Source organism: Hirundo rustica, chromosome 5, assembly GCF_015227805.2.
Source record: "Hirundo rustica isolate bHirRus1 chromosome 5, bHirRus1.pri.v3, whole genome shotgun sequence".
NCBI lineage: Eukaryota > Metazoa > Chordata > Aves > Passeriformes > Hirundinidae > Hirundo > Hirundo rustica.
In genome coordinates, this window is record NC_053454.1 from 27,904,604 (window position 1) to 27,924,480 (window position 19,877).

Consider the following 19,877-nt stretch of genomic DNA (forward strand, 5'->3'; position numbering starts at 1 on the left):
ATAACAAATGAACTGGAGTTCCTAGAGGCTGCTTTTTTTGTCATCAGAGTTCACACCAACTGCCAGTATGTCTGAGGAATGATTTTCCTTTATGCACAACAAAGTCTGTGAACCAGAGGTGCCCTTTTAATATTTATACAGAAAATATTTCATTGTTTACTAGGCAATTCCCTCTAAATTTCTGTTCAGTCTTTAGGATTATTCCCTGTAAGATGTTTGGAAAATGCTAAGAGCAAGTAAAATTTCTTCGTGAGGGAAATCTTTCTTGGGGGAAATTTTTCCTGCTTTAAGAGAAGACCTGATGCCCTCATTTAGGTCTGTACAACATAGGGAAGAAAAAAAAAAAAAGAGGTAGATATTTTGGAAATACAGGAGTAGTTCATTAAAATTTCTCAAGATAAAGATAAGCAATGTATTTTCACAGAATTAAATTAAAGAGGTAGTAGTATTTGTCTTGGAAGACAAATGAACCATTGTGGATAAGGTAATTGAGAGGTGAGTTGGCAATAATTATATGCCTGCTGAAAAGTAAATAAATAATGTATAAACATGCAATTTAAAAAATCCCTCCTGATTTGGGGCCACTGCTCATAAAAAGCTGGTAGAATAAGTATCGTGGGAAGAGCACCAATAAAGAAGAGGCTGGTGAGTAGCCAGCTGATGAATACATGTAATGTTTGTTGTGTTTGTGATGAAAGACAAACTATCTTTTGGGCATTAATGCTAAAGCAGCTGTTACCTTGACAACTGCAGGTAAGGGATGGTTGCAGTGTTCATCTCCCCAGATTTGCTTTTAACTACTAATAAAATATTAGAATAGCTTGTCTTTTTAAAGGCTTCATGTGGCTTTCCAAAGATTCGGATTGTTCTGTTCCTGAATGGCAGTTTTGCATATAGAATTGACTTTGGGGAACCTGACACATAGGAAAGACAAACAGTTATTTATGAGGTCTTTGTGACTGCCTTAGTGGGAAGACTATTATGTAAATAGAGCACATTCTGTTTCTGTGCCGTATTTTCAGTGCGAGTCCTCAGGCTGTGTCTGAGCACAGGCTCACCTTGTGTCGCTGCGCACCGGCACGGCTGCTGAGCTCCTGGCCTGGGTGGGCTTGGAGGTGTCTCCCTGTGGTGTGAACACATTCTGTCTGTGCCTGCCAGCTCAGGTATTCCACTGCATCCCCCATACTGCGTGGTGGCAATGTTCCCTGGCAGGCTGGCTGGGGTTCCGGTGGAAGAAAACAACCTCAGGTAGCAGTGCAGCAGAAAATATCTCTTGCAGCATAGTCATATGAACAATGCACCAAGAAGTAAATCATGTTTTAAACTGTACTCAGCAGTGGCTCTCTCAATAATCTTCTTTTATAAACTGTTCTAGGTCAGCATGGTGTGGTTGGTGAGCCCTCAGAAGGGATAGGGAAAGCCATTTTGGCATTTCGTGCTGCCCTAACAACTGACTGCTTCCTCCTGCTCATAGTCCCACAGTTAGAATACAAGCCTGTGCATGTTTCTGACCTTGCTTCTGTGGAAGTGCAGCCTCAATCACTGAATAGTGTCTTCGTGTACTATGAAGGGAGTGTCTTGGAATTTGGGTGATCCTCATATGATGTACTAACCGAGCAACAATGTCTGCATCTTGATTGCTCTTGACAACTCTGTTAAAGGAAATATAATATTAAAGCTTCAAATTTTCTATGTGCAAACTGATTATTGAAACTGATCCTTGAAGCTGTCATTAGTGCTCCAAATTGGATTCCCAAGAAATTCATCAAGGTTAGCAAGACTAGAATTTCCTACTTACATTGCAAACTAATATTTTTGGATATGCTAAAGTTTATAGTTAATATGTAGACCCCCCTAAAAAGAAATTGTTCTTTCAAAGGTCCTCAGGATGTGCATGTGTTTTGTCCATTCATTTATTTACTGGAAAAGAAGAGGAAGTTCAGCAATAGAGACTGGATTTTGATAGTGAACTTGTGACAAGTTATAGAAATATCTTTCTGTAGCCTTTTAGTAGATTTTCCTCTGTGGAAAATATTTGTTAAATGATGTGCTTATTTCTATCACACTCTGATATGTATTTTGATGTTTATCTTCTCTAGCACTGAGGCGTTATGTTTTCAGCTGATGTACCTCCAGTTACTTAGCAATAGAATTTAATGTCTTCTATATTAATAGGATTGCTGGAAAGTGTGAACGGTCCTTTGACGGAGCTATTAAGTCAGCCCTGGAAGCTACAGCTATTTTTATGCATGAGAGATAAACAGAGAGAAGTTTAATATTGATACTGAAAATTTTATTCTGATCCGTAGCACCTTGTGATCTATGGCAGAGCCTTAGGGTATGAGCTCAACAAGCTGATCTCAGAAAACTGGGTAACTGCTTGCTCAGTTCAAGCTTTTGTGCATATAATTAACTTCTTACAGTTTTGTACATTTTGTGCATGTGTGTAAGTGTACCAATGTTTTAAGTTTTTGTTGCAGAAGAGAAAATTTCAATTCCCCTCTCTTTGACAGCAGAAGAAAATAGTCAAGGTGCAAGACTGTGAGACTGTTAAAAAGCCTCAAGTCTTATTCTTGGCAATGAAATTAAATTATACATAAACACTACTGACATATTCATCAGCTTGATTTGTTCTCTAAGACTTTACAGAGCAGCAGAAAGCAGCAGTTTCAACAGCATTTGGCTATTTAACAGTGCAGCTGTTTCTGATTTGGAGAGCACAACAGAGAGAATTATCAAAAATGGCCAACCAAAAATGGAGACACGTTCCAAAACACTGTCAAGAGAATCAACGAAGATGATTTCCATTTTCTGCCCTTCTCCTTGTCTCCTGGGATCATCTGCCTGCCATCATCATCAGTTTTAACTAGCCTTCTAGGTCTACTAGACATTGAATGTACTTTGTTACCAATGTACTGGAGATTCTGGTCAGTAAGGTGATGACAACATATATGGGTACTGAAGAGAGAAAACTTACTGGGACATACTCTGAAACGCCAGTTTGAAGGAAGTGGGATAACAGCAAGGCTCATCCCATGTTGCAGCAGGTGTTGGTGAGATTAGTACAGTTAGTAGGATACACAATTAGCCATATTACATTATATCATTTGATACAGAGCCAGAGGAAGAGATCTTCCTCTGTGTTATAATACAGTAGAAACTGTGTAACACTTTCAGCAATTTTCTTCGTGAGAGAGAAAAAAAAAATTTGAAGAAGTAGTTACACTACTTCCACTGGCCTTTGTTCAAGATGGAAGTAAAGAAAATTAGTATCACCTCCTTTGCTGGGTCACTGCAGAATGCTTTTTGGCATTCTAGCAAGAGCAGTTTGGTTGCCAGGAGACAATAAGTTAATTTTGGAAGGTAATGACATCCAAGCAAGTAATGCCAACCTTTTAGATCAGAGTAAAATCTAATGTCCTGTAGCCTTATATAAGGACTTACCTCTCTACCTTACTGATAACAAACAAACTGTGCATTCTCCATTGCTGGCAGAACAAAATCCTGAACAGTAAAATCTTAGGGTGCTGTTAGGAAATCAACATAAAAATAATGCTGCAGCAGGCTCATCTAGGTTATGCCATCTGCTAAATATGCTGGTACATATGTCCAATGACAGACTGCCAAAACTATTTTTCATGATCTTAAAATACAAGGGAGACCAATGAAATGTTACAAGGACTAATTCAAAACAAGTCCGCAATTAATGTGTGGCATTAATTTCACCATATGGGACATAGCAACTAAAGGGTTTGGGGACAATAAACATTTACTGATGCTGTTAAAGTCTTTACACAAAACTACACTGACACCTCAGAACAGAAATCGCAGCTGGGCAATGTAAGAGATACAAGAAGCTGTATCTCTGATGATGGTGCCACAGCAGTACAGAAGCATTTCTCTTCAGTCTAGCTGCAAAACCGAATCTTCATATATTCAAGCTCAAGGTTGTCAGTTATGGAGAACTCACGGAGGATGAATATTTGAGACAGGAATCACTCATTAAATAGTTTGAGATTTTCTAGGTGGAGATGGGATTCATAATCATGGGGATTGGTCTGAACTGCAAATCTTTTGATTATTTGGGAGAATGTGTAAATAGGCAAATGGATTGCAATGGTCAGCACATAGTGAACTCTGACTATGAACAGCTTTGACATAGTTCAGGAGAGTTTTGCCATCAGCAGACTCATGAGAAAGTTCAGGTAAGTTAAGTCAATAAAATCTACCTGACTGCTAAAATGGTTGTAAACTGACAGTGGAATTGCAGTAGTTGCAGTGAAAAAAATAGTGAGGCCTCAGAGAAGAACTGCAACAGTTATTTGAACATTAGAGAAAATGTTTTATAATGGCATAATTAAAGATTATAAGATAACTGTGATGTGGCTTGATTATGGTACATAAGTTCCAGGAAAATATCATCAGGTAGTAATATTATCTTTCAGTCTAAAAAAATTACACCACAAACCCCAGCATCTGGGAATAAAAACCAAGCAAACCTGTAATCAGATTTTGATCAGTGTGGGTGATAAACTTTTGCAATGAAGTGGGTGCTTTATGAAGTATGATATTTTGCAAAACAGATGTAATAGGGCTTGTTAGAGAAGTAATAGGGCTTGTTAGAAACATAGAAACACAAGCTTAGCCTGTGGTGTCCATAGGGCTGTGATCAGATTACTTGTGGACTCTGAACACTATACCATAAAATATTTTTAAAGGTGTTTGAGCTTCAGTTGAAAAACTATAATGGTCCACACATCCAGAAACTATCTAGATTGAAAACTGTCTGTTAGCATATTAGGATGGCTATTGTTTTAGGTAACAATAAAAGTAATGATTATATTTTTAATCATATTAATGTATTTAAAGATATTTCTCCTGCTGATCTTCAATCTTGTACTAATCATAGTTTATCCAAGTAAAAGAATTTATTCTTTTCAAAGTGCAAGTAGGCAATTTAAGAGACAAATCAGCTTGCCTTTGGGTTCCACAGAAAGCTGTTTATTTTGCCTCATGCAGAGGTGGACATGTGCACTGAAGATGCAGTTTGCTTTTGCCAGATAATGCCAAACTTGCAAGAAAAAAAAAAAATAAAAAAAAAAGAAAAAATCCAAATTCTTATTTCAATTTGATACAATTTCTGGAGTTGTTATTCAAGACACATTTAGAAATACTGCTGACCCCAGGGTGCTGCCTGAGAGTACTTTGATCCAAATGTAGGCTGATACAGAGAAGTTTTGTGAGCCTGACTAGTGTAGGGAAATTCCTGATCCCCAAATTCGAGCCTGATTATTGAACCATTATTTTTATGACAGCCAAGGAGCTACAGTAGCAATGAGTGATCCCTTTATTTATTTTGGAATTTTCTGTCAGTGGTTGCAGCATTTGGAAATATTCTGTTCATTAAATTTCTCTGACGTCTCCTTGGAAGTCTATGTAAAATGAACTCATTCTTTAAGCTTTAAGCAAAAATTATACTGTACTCTGGGTTCTCCTTGATTTTTGTTTTTAGGGGTATCACCAAAATTTTAATGTATCAAAAAAAAAACCCAGAGAAGCCATGGGGGTTTCAAGGAGTTATGATAATTATTGAATATCCTTATTTACATAAACACAAATAAGTGACTAAGTTTAATATCAAAACTTGTGTGTGGTAGATGGCTCTTTTAACTTTTTTTTTTTTTTTTTTTTTTTTTTTTTTTTTTTTTTTTTTTTGTCATGGAACTCTGGGCAGTAAGTCAGAAACAGTAACACTTATTTGTCTACAGCACAAAACGTATTTGTAATTTGTATTGCCTTTGTATGACAAAGGCAAAATGCCTGTCAAATGCAGAAACACACACATATTTACCCCAATGTTCTCAGTACAGTTCTCTCAGGTTTACAGTGGGATAGGTAGGAATACAGGTGCTGTATAAGCAGGATTAACTCACTGGAATATCAGACATTAGGCCTCATTTCTACTCATTACCTGGGTGCCTAAGGGAGCCATGTTGGGATAATGAGAACAAAGACACTAGATAATTTTAATGTGCATAAGTATCTCGATTCCAGAAGAATCTATTTGGTTTTATTACGGGTACAATATGTAATTTAGTTGATAATAGCAGCATTGAGCCTTGAAATTAAGCAACACAACTAAGGAAGGGCTGTGTGGCAAAATGTTTGTAATTACAGACTTCAGAAACCCTCTCTTCCCTTGAAATCTCTTAAAGATTGCCATCTAAAGGGAAATTTCCATAACTGAGTTGAATACTGGATATTTTCAAAACTCATGTGGGAGAATCACAGTAATGTAAGAAACAATAACTCTAAGATTATTGTAGTTACAATTATTTTGCAAGAATCACCTTTTTCCCCAGGAAGGCATCATTGATTATGATGCATCCTTCAGAAAGATATCCAAATGTTTCTCAGTGCCTATCACCTGCAGCTCAAGGTCTAATTACTCGTTTTCACTGTCTTCTTGTAATAGCATTTCTGTTTTGCAGAAGGCTGAAGATAATTCATGGAGGAATGGTCTTCCAATCATGTTAGCATCCATTCACACAGCTGCTTAAAAGGATTTTAACAGGAGATGCTTATTCCCTACGATGCCTCAAAAAAATGGCATTCTGCAAAATATACCCACATGAAAATCTTCATGCACATGAGTGGCTTCACTTAACAATGACTATCATTCAACCGTTACAGAGCTAATTTCAGGACTCTGAAACTTTTTAGTCTTATAAAGTTGATAGGTTTTTTTCTGGTGTTGGTAGTTATGACTTCAGAGTGGTTGAAGAGGAGCAAAGCATAAATCTAGGCTTTCAAAGCTTAATTCCACAGCTCCTTAATTCTTTCAAATACAAAAATCAGAAAAATATTTTCTAATGTATTTTGATGTTGGAATATTATATTTTCCCCTGGTCATTACATGTGGCTTTGTGCCACATGTATTGTAGGACTGCTGTACATTAATCAGGAGTGTAGTGTGACATTTTGGAGAAGCAGTAGGAAGGAATCTGCTGCCTCCTGCCCACGCCTTCAGTGAAGGTGTTCTGAAGCCCAATACAGTATTTAATTTCTATTTATGTATTCCCTCACTTTGACTGGGAAGTTGCTCTTAGATCTGTGGGAGGAAACTGACATTTTGTGACACAGACATATTTGAGAAAAGCTAAGAAACTGTTATTTCTGTATAGTGAGTAAAAACAACCAGAAAGGGGACCTAAATCCCATAATGTAGCCTCAGGCCAGTTCTTTTTAGGGATGTATATGTCAGAAACATGTGACAATAAGGAGCTGAGATGAAATGCTGTGTTACAGTTGTCTCTGATATTCCCTGCTAGTTTGGCTTGCAGTGTCTGTGCAGGTGCTTTAGTTGAGATGACAGTCATGAGAGTACAGCTGTTCTGCTTTGAGGGACGACTCATCTGGAGTAGACAGATGCTCTGAGCTGGAGCAGAGCCTGAACTGGGAACCAAGCTGGATGCTAGCTGGCTTCTTGCTGGTCAAACATCTACTCACAGTCAGGCATACTGGGAGGTGCAGCACAGAGACACAGATGTCTGAATAAGCTCAGCCAGGCTCCAACTTGGAGTATTAATTGGAGTTCGGGGCTGGCCCTTGTAGACCTCCCAACAGAGCATTCAGTAGTGACATACCTGAAGCTTAAAGAGGAGCAAGAACAAAGTTTCCTTAAGGGAAAGGAGATGACAAAATGTTTTTTGACACTTTGCTTTTTAGCTTCACAGAGATGTGTTAATGCTTGGAACAGGCTTGAGGGAGTACTGTGGCCCCTGTCAGTGTTCTGGGAAATACAAAGCCATGATGTCCGAGTGACTCTGTGACATATCTGAGCTTGAGTGTTCCTCATGCACATCTGTTCTATGCCCTGAACTCCTGAAGCTACCCTGGCCACCCCCTTTGTAGCTAAAAAGTAAAAGATTCTTAAGGAGAGAAGAATTCTACAGCAAATGAGGGAAAGGGTTTTCTGGTTTTATTGGATGTGGATGAGGATGGAAGGTAGAGTTTTTTTTAGTAATTAAAATATTTTAGAATAAATGTGTTTGTTCTTTTTAAGCACAGTATATTGTCTGAGAAAGCTAAGTTGGCTTCTATGTAGAGGTTGTGGGGGAGACCTTTGCATTTACCCACTGATATTTATTGGCATTAGATAGCCTTCAGACACAATTGTCATTGATTTGCTTATGTCTTCTGTAGAAAATACCAGGTGAGCAGTGAGCCTCTGTGGTATGTAGCTATTAGGTATTTGGCTTGCTGCTTAGCTTGAGCACTGCTGAAGCTTCTTTCAGGACTTTCAATAAATCCCCAGGTTGTGTTACAAACTTCTATATGAACCCATTAGTAATTCCCAGACAATGTCCAGTGAGGGAGAACCCTAGGATTTCTTAAAATTAACATACTGCACAGAGGATTGGATGAAATATTGTAAAAAATATTTGGAATACTATCAAGAACTTTATGATGCAGACCACTTGATGATACAGACTACTGATATATTTATTTTTTTCCTATGAAAAAAATCTCATATTTTCACATAATAATTTAATATAATATGTAAATTTGGTCCGTTGTTGTGTGTTTAGAAGTGGCTGTGTAGTCTCCGTCACTAGCAAGACTCCAGCAGATCCTTGTCTCCCAGAAACAAAAACATATAGCTCATGCCTGAGGTATGGTTTAGAAACTGAGACATATTTCTCTGTAAAGTTCATTTTTTCCATGAGTTAGATGCAGCTTCCTCATTATCTCCTGCTTCTATAACCTGTTTAACTTCTTTACTCTGTCTCCATTCCAGAGGATTTTTTGAGTACAACCTGTTGAGACTCTTTCCTCAGATTCAGAAACAGCTGCTTCGGAAATTAGTAATGGTCACAATTCTCACTGTGGAGTTTTTGGGCATCATAAAAAAGGCTGTCCCACTCATTGTTGACATGCAAACCATAGCATATGGTAATTAAAAACTTCCTCAGTGCTTCTCTCCTGTGGAAAATGCTGTATGTGCAGCAGGTAGGCTATCAAGGAAAATTTTAGGAATTTTGCCTGCTTTAGTTGAGACTGGGCAAAAAGAAGTTTGCCTTGAATAGCAGATAATGTGTAAGACATGATTTCTTCTTTTGTTTAAGGAAAAATAAATCCCAATAGCACATCAGTTCCAGACTAGTTTAAGAAAAAGGTATAATGACTTTCATGTCTTCTGCAGTGAATGACATTTATGTTCAAATCGATTGGACATTAAGAAGAATAAAACACCAAAACCATTTTTCAGAAATGTCAGTTTCTCTTCAAGAAAGCTTCATCACAGTTGTTACAGTTCTATTACTCCCCTGCATGCCAAATCAATCAGAATAGCTTGGGGGGGAAAAAAAAAAATCAAATGCACATTCTTAAAAGATTGGTTTTTTTAAAATAAGCCTCCAAGATCTTTCAAATGGCAAAGCCCGCATTAGGATTTTTCTAAATTTCTGTTCATGAGGCTCTCTTGTGTTAGATTTAAGTAGGCTACATACAATAGCTTTTTATTTTTGTAAAGTACTATGAAGCCAGTCAGAGCCAGACAATATAATTACTATTTTCTGTTCCCTGGACAGTCCCAATAAGGCTATTACTAACTTCAATAACATTATTGAGAACGTCTCAGATACACTTCCAGATAATTTTCCATTGAAATTGGATACGTAATATCTATTATAAAAAAAGGCAGATAATTAATGGCTCTGATTTTATTTATATTTAAGCCTTGTTAACTCTTTCAGATAACTTTAGAGAAATAATAAAATGAAACTGAAGTGTAGATATCTAATTGCTAGATATCAATTATAAAATGATTAGTTTTTCACTAAGATGCTAATGTGGGCTTTAAGACGCATCTTAGGTAGGAGGCAAGATAGAAAATTTGGCCCTTACTTTGGCAGAGAACAGTGTGAAGACAGAAGGCAATGTCCCTTAGCAAAGGGGCTTTGGCTAGGAATGAAGATGGTTTTCTTCCTTGAGACAAATACAGTGCTCATCATTGAAAGCTCTGCTCTTTTAGACATTTGTCTGTCTCATGGCACTAACACTTTGGTATCTGCCAAAGCTCATCCATATGGTGAAATTTAATCACATAATGATGGCATTCATGGAAGATAGCACATGGCTCTTGTCCTCAGCTGGCTTACAGAAAATGTGAATAATGGGGTTTGTGGTTTTAGGAAAAAAAAAATCTACCTTTTCCTAGGAGTTAGATTTCCAAATCTGAAGTATTTGGCTCTTTATCTACAGAGAATTTTCTGGAAAATCTAATGCTATAATTTCAAAAATTTTACCTTATATTCAGGCATTCAATAAAGTTGTCTTTCAATGCTCTTGTCTGACACAGAGAGCTTGTGCCTAGGTCTAGAGTCTCCATGAGGTTCAGTGCAAAGTTTCCTAGACTAGAATTTAAGTGAGCTAGCTCAAATACTGCATGTGGGCTACCTCTGAGTGTAGATCACCTTGGTAAGTAAATTAAATCCTCTGTATTCCAATTCTGCTCAAGATGGTGAACAAAAAGGTTAGATACTGATGTCAGAGCCTTTAGGGACTTAAAAACATATCAACTGCCAGATAGGGCTGAAATGAAAGACTTGAATCCCAAGAGTAATAGTCATCCCTGAAAATGCAACCTCACACATTTGCGGTAGAAAGCAAGGTTGAAAAAAAGCAGCCTGAAACTGTAGAAGAAGGGGTTGTCCCCAAGAACCCAACAAAGGGAGGGGAAGCTATTAAGAGAACTGTTGTCTCAGTGTCTTTGATCTTAAAAGTAGTGATTTTTATTTGCAGCTACAACAGAGGTTGCTTTTCTGTTCAGAATTTTCTGTTCAAAAATTTTGCTGAAAACTTACTAGAAGATGAGAAATTCTTTTGTTTCTTTCTTTCTGTAACTGATGCATCATGCTTAGTGAACATAGTTGGCTACAGTGAAATTACTCATGTACCTGTAGATTGCTTCGTAAGGGGACATCTTCCTGACTAAGAAACAACCAAAGAATGTCGTATTTTGACAAGTTTCTGTTCTTTTCTTTTATAGAACCACAGAATCACTAAGGTTGGAAAATACCTCCACGACTGGCTCCAACCATTAACCCAACACTACTATGTTTACAATTAAACCATATTCCCAGGTGTCACATCCACACATGTTCTGGACATTTCCAGGGATGGTGATTCCATCAGTTCCCTGAGGAGCCTGTTTGAATGCTTGACCACTCTTTCAGTGAGAAAGATTTCCTAATATTCAATTTTAACCTCTGCTGGAGCAACTTCAGGCCTTGTCTTTTCACTTGTTACCTGGGAAAAGAGACCAACCCCAACCTTGCTACAACCTCCTTTCAAGTGTTTGTAGAGAGCGATAATGATCCCCTTGAACCTCCTTTTCTCCAGGCTGAACACCCACAGCTGCCTCATAAGACTTATGCTCCAGACCCTTCTCCAACTCCCTTGCCCTTCTCTGGACTTGCTCCATCACCTCAATGTCTTTCTTGCAGTGAGGGGTTTAAAACTGAGCACAGCACTCCAGACACCGCCTCACCAGTGCCCAGCACAGGGGGACAGTCACTGCCCTGCTCCTGCTGGCCACACCATTGCTGATCCAGGGCAGGGTGCCATTGGCCTTCTTGGTCACCTGGGCACAACTGGCTCATGCTCAGCCTCTGTCAACCCCAAGGTCGTTTTCCACTGGGCAGCTTTCAGCCACTCTTCTCCAAACATGTAGTATTGCAGGAGGTTGTTGTGACCAAAGTGCAAGACCTGGCACTTGGCCTTTTTGAGTCTCGTACCACTGGACATGGCTTGTCAATTCATCCTGTCCAGATGCCTCTGCAGAGTCTTCCTGCCCTCCACCAGATCAACTCTTTTGCACCTTAGTGTCATCTGTGAACTGCACTTCATTCCCTTGTCCAGATCATCAATAAAGATTTTAACAGGACTGGCCCTATGGCATTATACACAGCAGAGGAGACTTGGGACTTGTGTCCACATCATCAGATGTATTATGTAGCCTACTCTCATTGACAAAGAGTCTAAATTTGGTACTTGAATAACTTGGTATCTCCCTTTAATCATCCAAATACAGAATATGTCAATAATTTACGTTTACTGTCAGCCTGATTTTGCTAAATTTCTTTCAACATGTTTGGATTAGTAGACAGTAACAACTTACTTAACTAGAAAGCACTACTAAATGTGAGTGGTAGTGAAATCTGACCCTGCATCTGCTCTTTGCTATCTTTGTGGTTTTGAGAAAATTATAAAACAGTTATCTTGCACTTCATTGTCTTTTTAATTCAAATCATATAGCTTTGTTGGGGCTGTATTCCTCTTACTTGACCAGAGTAATCTGAGCACATTATTGAAGCACACTAAACAAGTGCTCCAATTTAAATTGTTGAATTGCTGTTTTAGCAGACAGTATGAGGGACCACTGGAAGGCAGATCATCCCACCTTTTTAAGAGTGTGACAAAATGCCTTGTGCAACTATCTGTCTCTCTCTCTCCCTGCTATCCATATGAGAGTATGGACTGATAGGTAGGTAAATACACCTGGTCACCTGGTCAGACAGGGAGTTTTAGATACCAAGTTACCAGAGCTGAATCCATCAGAGGTGTCTTTTTTTTTTTAAATTGAGAAAACAAACCGGGACCTGTAAGGTCCTATTTTTTTAAAATAGCAAAATATTGGCAAGGAAACCAGTAAGGAAAGATTCTGCTAGTATTCTCTTAAATCCCTAAGAAAATAAAATTATTGACAATGGAAATAAACAGAGATCCAATCATCATTTAAAACTTTAACCAAGATGGCAAAATAAATAATTTTTATATGTGCTTTTGTGATTTAATTTGCTAAAATAACTTATCTGAGATTCCCAGAATAAGAAAGCTAATAAACTGAAAAGCTTAAGTGTTGCCAAACGGAGTAGCTCTTTAAGCATTTGGTTTGAGAATTTTTGTGATCTGGAGGAAAAATCAAAAAGTTATATTGTCTTAATTTTACTTAAATTCGAAATCCTAGGGATAAAGTCTTCTAATATAGAGGTATTATAACTTTGAAAGAGCTGAAGTAAAGGAAAATTAAACTATTTACAAAAAAAGCTTTCTTGCATAAGAGAGAAAAAGCAATAACTGATATGGGTAATGTAAATGTTTATATTTCAAATGTTCTCTGCCAGGCATCCAACAAAATATCAAATATTCAAAGATATTTAAGCTGTTTGTTTATCTTATTCTAGATGGTAAAGAATTGCTCCTTATTATAGAAGTGAGCATGACAATCACAGTATACACCTAGAGCAGAAAGGGATCTGGTGCCCAGTTCTATAATACATAGCTCATGATTGATTGTCATTTAAGGCATCTCTTACTAAGAAGGGGCTGCTCCTATGAGAGGAAGCTGCAGGTAAATGGAGGTATCAGATACTGCACCTTAGTTCTCAGAGAAGATACTGTAGTTGTCACAGAACTGGCAGGTCTCATCCTCTTGGCTAATGATCTTGTGATTTTTGGTGTTGTCTCCTTCTCCATGGAGCCTTCTTATCCCTGAAAGGAAATGTAACCAGCTCTGAGACTGTGCACTTACATCTCCTTTGAGGAAACAAAGGCAATCAGTGAAGCAGCACCACACTGGCATGTACTGTCCAACCCTTCTGGCAGCAAGAATCAGCCTCTAAATGTAGCTTCCTTTGTGAAAACATCGTATAGGCTGCAGTGTTGGTTAGAAGGGCCTCACTGTAGGTGAGAATCTTGTCCCTGTCTCTCCTTATCTTTCAGTGTCCTAGAGGCAGCCTTGGACTAGGAATGTACGGGTTATCAGGGATCTCCTTTGTAACAATGGTCACGAAGAGTGGAGAATGTTACATGAAGGACTTGCCTGCTGCTGACCAAAAATTTTTCTCTGATTGAGGCAAATTCTTTCAAAACTTGCCACTTCTCCTCCTCAGAGCAGACAAACAGATAATCATTGCTGAAATATATATTTTTTTTTCTTTAGAACCCTGAAAAGTCTCAGTAGTAAAAGAGTAATAATAATAAACTTGTGGGGCTTGAGGTATAACACAGAAATAGGTTTCCTTTCCCCTGTGTACAGTCACTTCAGAAATACCTTCTGCCTGCACTGGGACCAGCCAGCCAGTCCTTCTTGAGTTAGGCCTACGCAGAGCAGAATGTAGTTTGCATCAACCTTGAGTGATCCTTTGGTCTTAACAGCTGTATGCCCTGAATGCACACCAGCATGAGCTCTGGAAGGGTTTGTTTATATGATCTTCATCAGAGCACCACCTTCTCACAAGACTCCTGAATAAGGTCATCAATACTTATGGAAAGATTTCAGAGTCTTGAGGATATGTTTCGAAGGTGTGACACAACCTAGCTCTCTTCCATAATGCAGAATTCAGCTCCTGCATCCTGGGGTAGTGGGCCTTTTGGGCTGCAGTGTCTACTAAACTGATCTCCAGACTCAGATAAGAGGTTGAAATGTGAGAGATGAGCTAAATAGACAAGGCAGAATCTGATCTATACCCGTCATACTACTCATATGCTTGAAGAGTGACTCAGATGCTTAGATGATGAGTATGGGTTGAGAGTCTGTGTAGAACAGAGAAATACAGTTAAATGAACAAATGACACATGTACAAAGCAAAAACAGTTCCTCTGTAACAATACCAAACAGAAAGTAGAGAAAATATCATGACTCTTGGAGAAGAGCACTGAAAATTTCTGATAAATGTTTGTGTCTATTATTAAAATATTATCTACATATAATATAAACTAAACTGTGGAGTAATACAAGTAAGACAAGAACTACTAATGCTGCAAAATAGTATTAAACTCCAACAAATTACATGTTTACAAAAATATTTTAAGTTCATGCCTATATAGTGCCAAGGAAAGCCAGCCAAATTTCTGGTTGGTCTGATTGTAAGTATTTGTCAAAGCAGCACAAGAATCTCAAGGAGAACTTGACATTAGTAGCAAGTGCAAATTTGGGAACAGAGTGTGGTCTTGTGATTCTTACCCCTCCCCCCCCCCCCCCCCTTTTTTTTTTTTTTTTTAAGTTAAGACTCATAAATCCTAACATCCCTATATTTTGCCCTCTGATCTGCTTTCTGAACTCCAGTCTAAGTAGGTCTCATATTGACTTAAGGAATATCTAGACACTCACTCAAATGAAGACAGTAAGGTTCAGTTCAGCAGTCTAAGTCTAGATTTCAGTGCCATTTGTGATGGCCCAAGGAATCCTGCCAGGCTTCCACACTTCTGCAGAAAAGCACAGGTTTTCTACAGTTCTTACATTGTATTTTCTGGTCTTGTGGGGATATTTCAGATGCACAGTCCCCTCACTCTTTAGCCATCTAAGCTGAGATATTTTCATCTGTAAGGAAATACTTGTAACTTAGGTTGTATAACTAAACATATTTTCAAACAGATGGCGCAGCAGCATCCATTTGTCTGATTTAGTGGGAATTGTATATGTTGTCCAAGTGCAGATATGTAGTTAGCAAGCTTTAAAAATCTTAACTGTGGATGCAGAACCAGTGCACAGTTATGTGACAAGTGTGATTGGTGGTGGTTAAACTGGTAGAAGCCAAACAACTTAATGTGTAAATTGTACGACTCCTCTGTATATCCAGAGAAGGTAAAGAAGTTCCCTGCTCCCTGTCCCTCTGAATGCAATAACATTCAGCATCCTGGCCCTTACCAGACATTTCCATTCAGGTCTTCGTTGCAATTCCTGTCCAAATACAGAGATGCCAACCTAAAGTCAGCTCGTGCTCAAGAACATTTTACACAGCTTTTCTATTAAAAGATTTTGGGAGTACTACATTTCAGCCACATCTTTTTACTCCTTATGCCAGGTGCTTTTCCTGCTGGGCATTCTCTTGAGGCCTAAGTGCTCCAAGCAAGATCAATGGAGGAACATGTTCATTTCTCCCTGCTGGTGACAACAGTATGCTTCCAAAGGAGAAATCTGAATGTTCTTGGAAAGTAAGCTCTATGGGTAAGTCTAAAATAGCTAACCATTTCAAAGTCTGCTAAAGTTCTGTTGCGTATTTTGGGTGATTTACTGGTATTAGGATCCTTCAGAGGCAAAGGAAAAGTGAACCTACAGCTTTAGTGAACTAAAGAAGGTATATTTTCAAGATGACAAGTGAAATTAAGAAAGACAGTTTGTTATAAAAAGTGAAAAAAAGCTTTGTCAACAATTAAGTGAAAACCTCTGTTAGTGACCCAGCTGGAAATTAGAGTCAACTCCCTTCCAAATGGAAATAATTCCATAATATACAAACAGGATAGCAACCCAGTACTTATTGCCCCTGTGAATGCTGTGAATCCCCGTGCTCAGCATGAGGCTTCTTGAGAAGTAAAGCGAGGGAGCTAATGCCTGGAACAATGATGAGAAAAAAAAAAGTGAGGTAGTGTTCTTTTGTGCCTGGAACTGGACTGGACTAGCAGTTCAGCAGCCTTGTCAGGATTTCCCCCAAGATTTTTTCCTTTCTGGAGAAGGAAAAGGAAAGTTATTAAAAAGTTTTAGGTATGGAAAAAGAATAAGATTCCCAGACCTAATTACTGACTTAATTCCTATTCAGAGCATAGCCTTGGGGTGCTTTCACAACACCTGCACACCTGCAATTCTGTGGCCTGGCGGGGAGCACAGGGATTTAGGAGAGTAGATTGTGGGTAGTACATGATATACAGTCTTTTCTTCAACCCCACAAAGCCGAATTGTGAAGGCCTGCTGATCTTTTAATCAGATATCTATCACAGCACTGGCTGGAGACCCTCTTTTGTGAACAATTTATTACCTGAAGTTAGAGATGGCCTTTGAGAAAGATCTTTGAGGTGTGGTCTCTGGAATGCCACATCATTGTTCTTCAGCACTCACTTCCACTTCCACTCCTACTTGCATTTCTGAATCTTGCTCATAGGAGGGTGCAGAAAGATAGATTCTGGAATGAAGTGGTTGAGGTAGAAGTTTTTGGTGAGACTATGATAAACATGGATAGAGATTTGCCCATCCCCCTGTGTGGAGACCCATAACAATAATAGGAGTTATTCCCAGATCTTAAGAAGCTCCTACTTGTTATTGAGTTAATTGTTATGGGGTTGAGAAAAGGGTGCATTTTTTACTAAGTCTGTTTTTCCAGACTGAGAGGACTCTGCAACTCTTCAACTCATGTTCTTTCCTTGCATTTATTTTCAGTAATGTTCTCTTTGGGTTTTGGTCGTATTTTTCCAAATATCTTTTCATAAAACTAAACTAAACTAAAAAAGAAGGGAGAGAGAATCATTTTGCAATGAAGCATAAGACACTTCACTTTGTTACCGTAATGTAAAAATGGTCAAAGGCAAAGGTCCTGGAATATAATGGGTCTATAAGCCATCTCTAAGAACTACTTCCAAAAAAATTCCTTTCCATCAATCCCTTTTTAAATACAAAGGAATAGAAGAAACATTTTCAGCGTTTCACTGGATTGAGTATGCAAGAGGAATACCATGGGAGTAAGTTTAGAAATGAGAACTCAAATTCAGACTCTTTGATGTTAACAGCTTTTCTTGCCAAGACAGAGTATTTTTCTTTACTTGGGATAGAAATTCTCACTGTTACACAGCTAAAGTGAGAATTTTCCTAGTTCTGGTGCAGGTTAGACAAGAAGGTCTTGCTGGAGCACATCACATATGTTTTCTGCTTCTTGGTGATCAGAAGAATTAAATTAGACCAATCTCCCTGCCACCTCCTCTTTCCCCCATGAAATGGGCTGATGGACAAGAAAGCAGAGCTCTGTGCTTTGGGTCAAGATGAGCACTTTGGACTATTTTTAGTCCTGAGAGTTATAGGATATGGGTATGGATGGGAAGAATAGGAGGCACTATGGAGAAAAGTGAGAGGACTCTACAGCCCTAGAAGAACAGTTTCTGCTAGGAGCTTAGGGTACCAGAGGTCTGACATATTCACAATAGTTCAGGTAGCTAGTTCAGCAGAGAAAGACAATATTTGAAGTGCTATTCTAAGCTCATCTTCCAGCTGAAGAAAGGAAAAGATAGGAAGGATGCACATGGTCTTGCTGTAATGGATCTTGGTCTGCTGTCAATATGAGCAGACTGTGGACATGCCATCTTTCAATACTGCCCACGTGGCTGCTGCCAGCATGACACATAGGCACTGCCAATTAATGGCACGTGATCAGTTCCATGGAGGGACTGATGGGATGCTTGCTTACTTTATTTCTTTCTGTGCAGTACAATAGAGAATACCGGCTTTAGCAACATTTGAAAACATTTGTTTGTGGTTCTGTTTTCACAGTGTTCAAGTTCTTGCTCAATACACCAAAATCACATGAGAACTGAATCACATTCACCCATTTCCGAACTGTGTGTAACAATCTGCACAGTATGAGAAATTGATAGCATTCATTGTATCTTTCAAGCTCAGTAACTCAGTTATCAGAAGAGCCAATTGTATTTTTTTCGAATTCTATCTAGATTTGTAATGCACCTGGTAAATATCTGCCCTTTCAGAAACACAGTTTCACTTCAGCCGAAATAAGCATTAAGAATACTAATGCAGGTCAAGTAGTTTATTGTTGGTATGAGCAACACCATAAGTAACCCATAGTGAATCTAAAATGAATAATGAGTAACTGCCTTTGTATGATTTAAGATTCTTTAAACAAAAGAGAAGGCAGTAAGAAAACCAAAGGAAAAGGTTCCTGGAAAGACAAAAGAAAGAGTGTTACAGCTGAGTTGCTTTTTTTGCTTTTGCTGTGACACTGTGGTGGGAGAGCAACTGTGGGGGTGAGCAGAGCCTCAGATAAAGGCTTGGAAAAGCTCTAAAATACGTTGAGAACAAAGAAGCCCTGAATCTCTGCAAGAACACTTTAGAGCTTGAAGAGCTGAATCTGAATGAAGAGTACTACCTCCAGGTCATCTGGGACAGCTGGTCAAAAGCCTGGTAAGACCCTGTTAACAGAGTGCACTGAGTCAAATTTGCCACCATGCACAAATAATTTCTCTGAAAAATGTGCACCACACTGTTCTAATCTGTTTTAAGCTGTTTCTAGATTGAATAACTAAAGCAGTCTGGGACAGGGTCAGTGTCTAGAAAGCTAAGTTGAACTCTGGCTTATTCATGGATTTAACTTGTGATTTTGGACAAGTAATTTGATCTTCTGTGACACAATGATTGTTATTAACTTAATAGAGGAAGCAAAGTTTATGATTTTAGAAGAGAAGTAGAAGCATTAGGGGCCTGTAGCTTCCTTGACCCAGGAACAGACAAGAATCTCTGTTGTGCAAGTACACTATTCACCCTCTTTTACCTTTACTTATCTTTAAAGCTGAATTTCAGGTCATACTGGAGACTGTCAGTGAATTGAATTTTTATTATATGCTTCAATTGAGATCAAAATGTCAGAAAAACATAGAAAAGTAATATTTATTTTTAGCCATGGAGAGGAAATGCATATACTTGAAAAGTCTGTCCTTGTGAAATGTCTGCAGCACTTTTGCAGAGGCAAGAAATGCAAGCACGAAGTGCTTTGTCCTGAAAAGACACTTCCATTGAATAATAATTAGTCCTTGTAAGGTAAATAAACCCAACCCTCCTGCTGTGCATGCCAAATAAGGTCTTTGTGACTTCAGGATGCTGGGATGCAGCTCAGGGTCCAACAATACGCCCCCTTAACCTCTATAGTATGTGCCTGTCAGCAGTCCTGAAACACTTGTGTTTCTCTATCTCCAGCATACTTAGGTGCAATATTATGTCATATTGTCCTGTTTTGCATTGTTATTTTATTAACAAATAATTTGTCCCTTTGCCACCACAAAAAATCCAATGACTTCCTGCTGCTGAAAACTGACAT

The 19,877-nt window shown here is 38.5% G+C and overlaps 1 protein-coding gene across 2 annotated transcripts in view; it reads left to right on the plus strand.

Annotated features, from left to right (window-relative positions):
* TRMT9B (tRNA methyltransferase 9B (putative)) overlaps positions 1–19,877 on the plus strand; it is a 110,435-nt gene that overhangs the window by 66,618 nt on the left and 23,940 nt on the right. For both annotated transcript variants that reach the window (XM_040065471.2, XM_040065470.2), the window contains one exon: positions 15,873–16,015. In XM_040065471.2, the coding sequence (XP_039921405.1) occupies positions 15,990–16,015 (26 nt within the window). In that variant the 5' untranslated portion in view covers positions 15,873–15,989. The remainder of the gene's footprint in view (positions 1–15,872; positions 16,016–19,877) is intronic.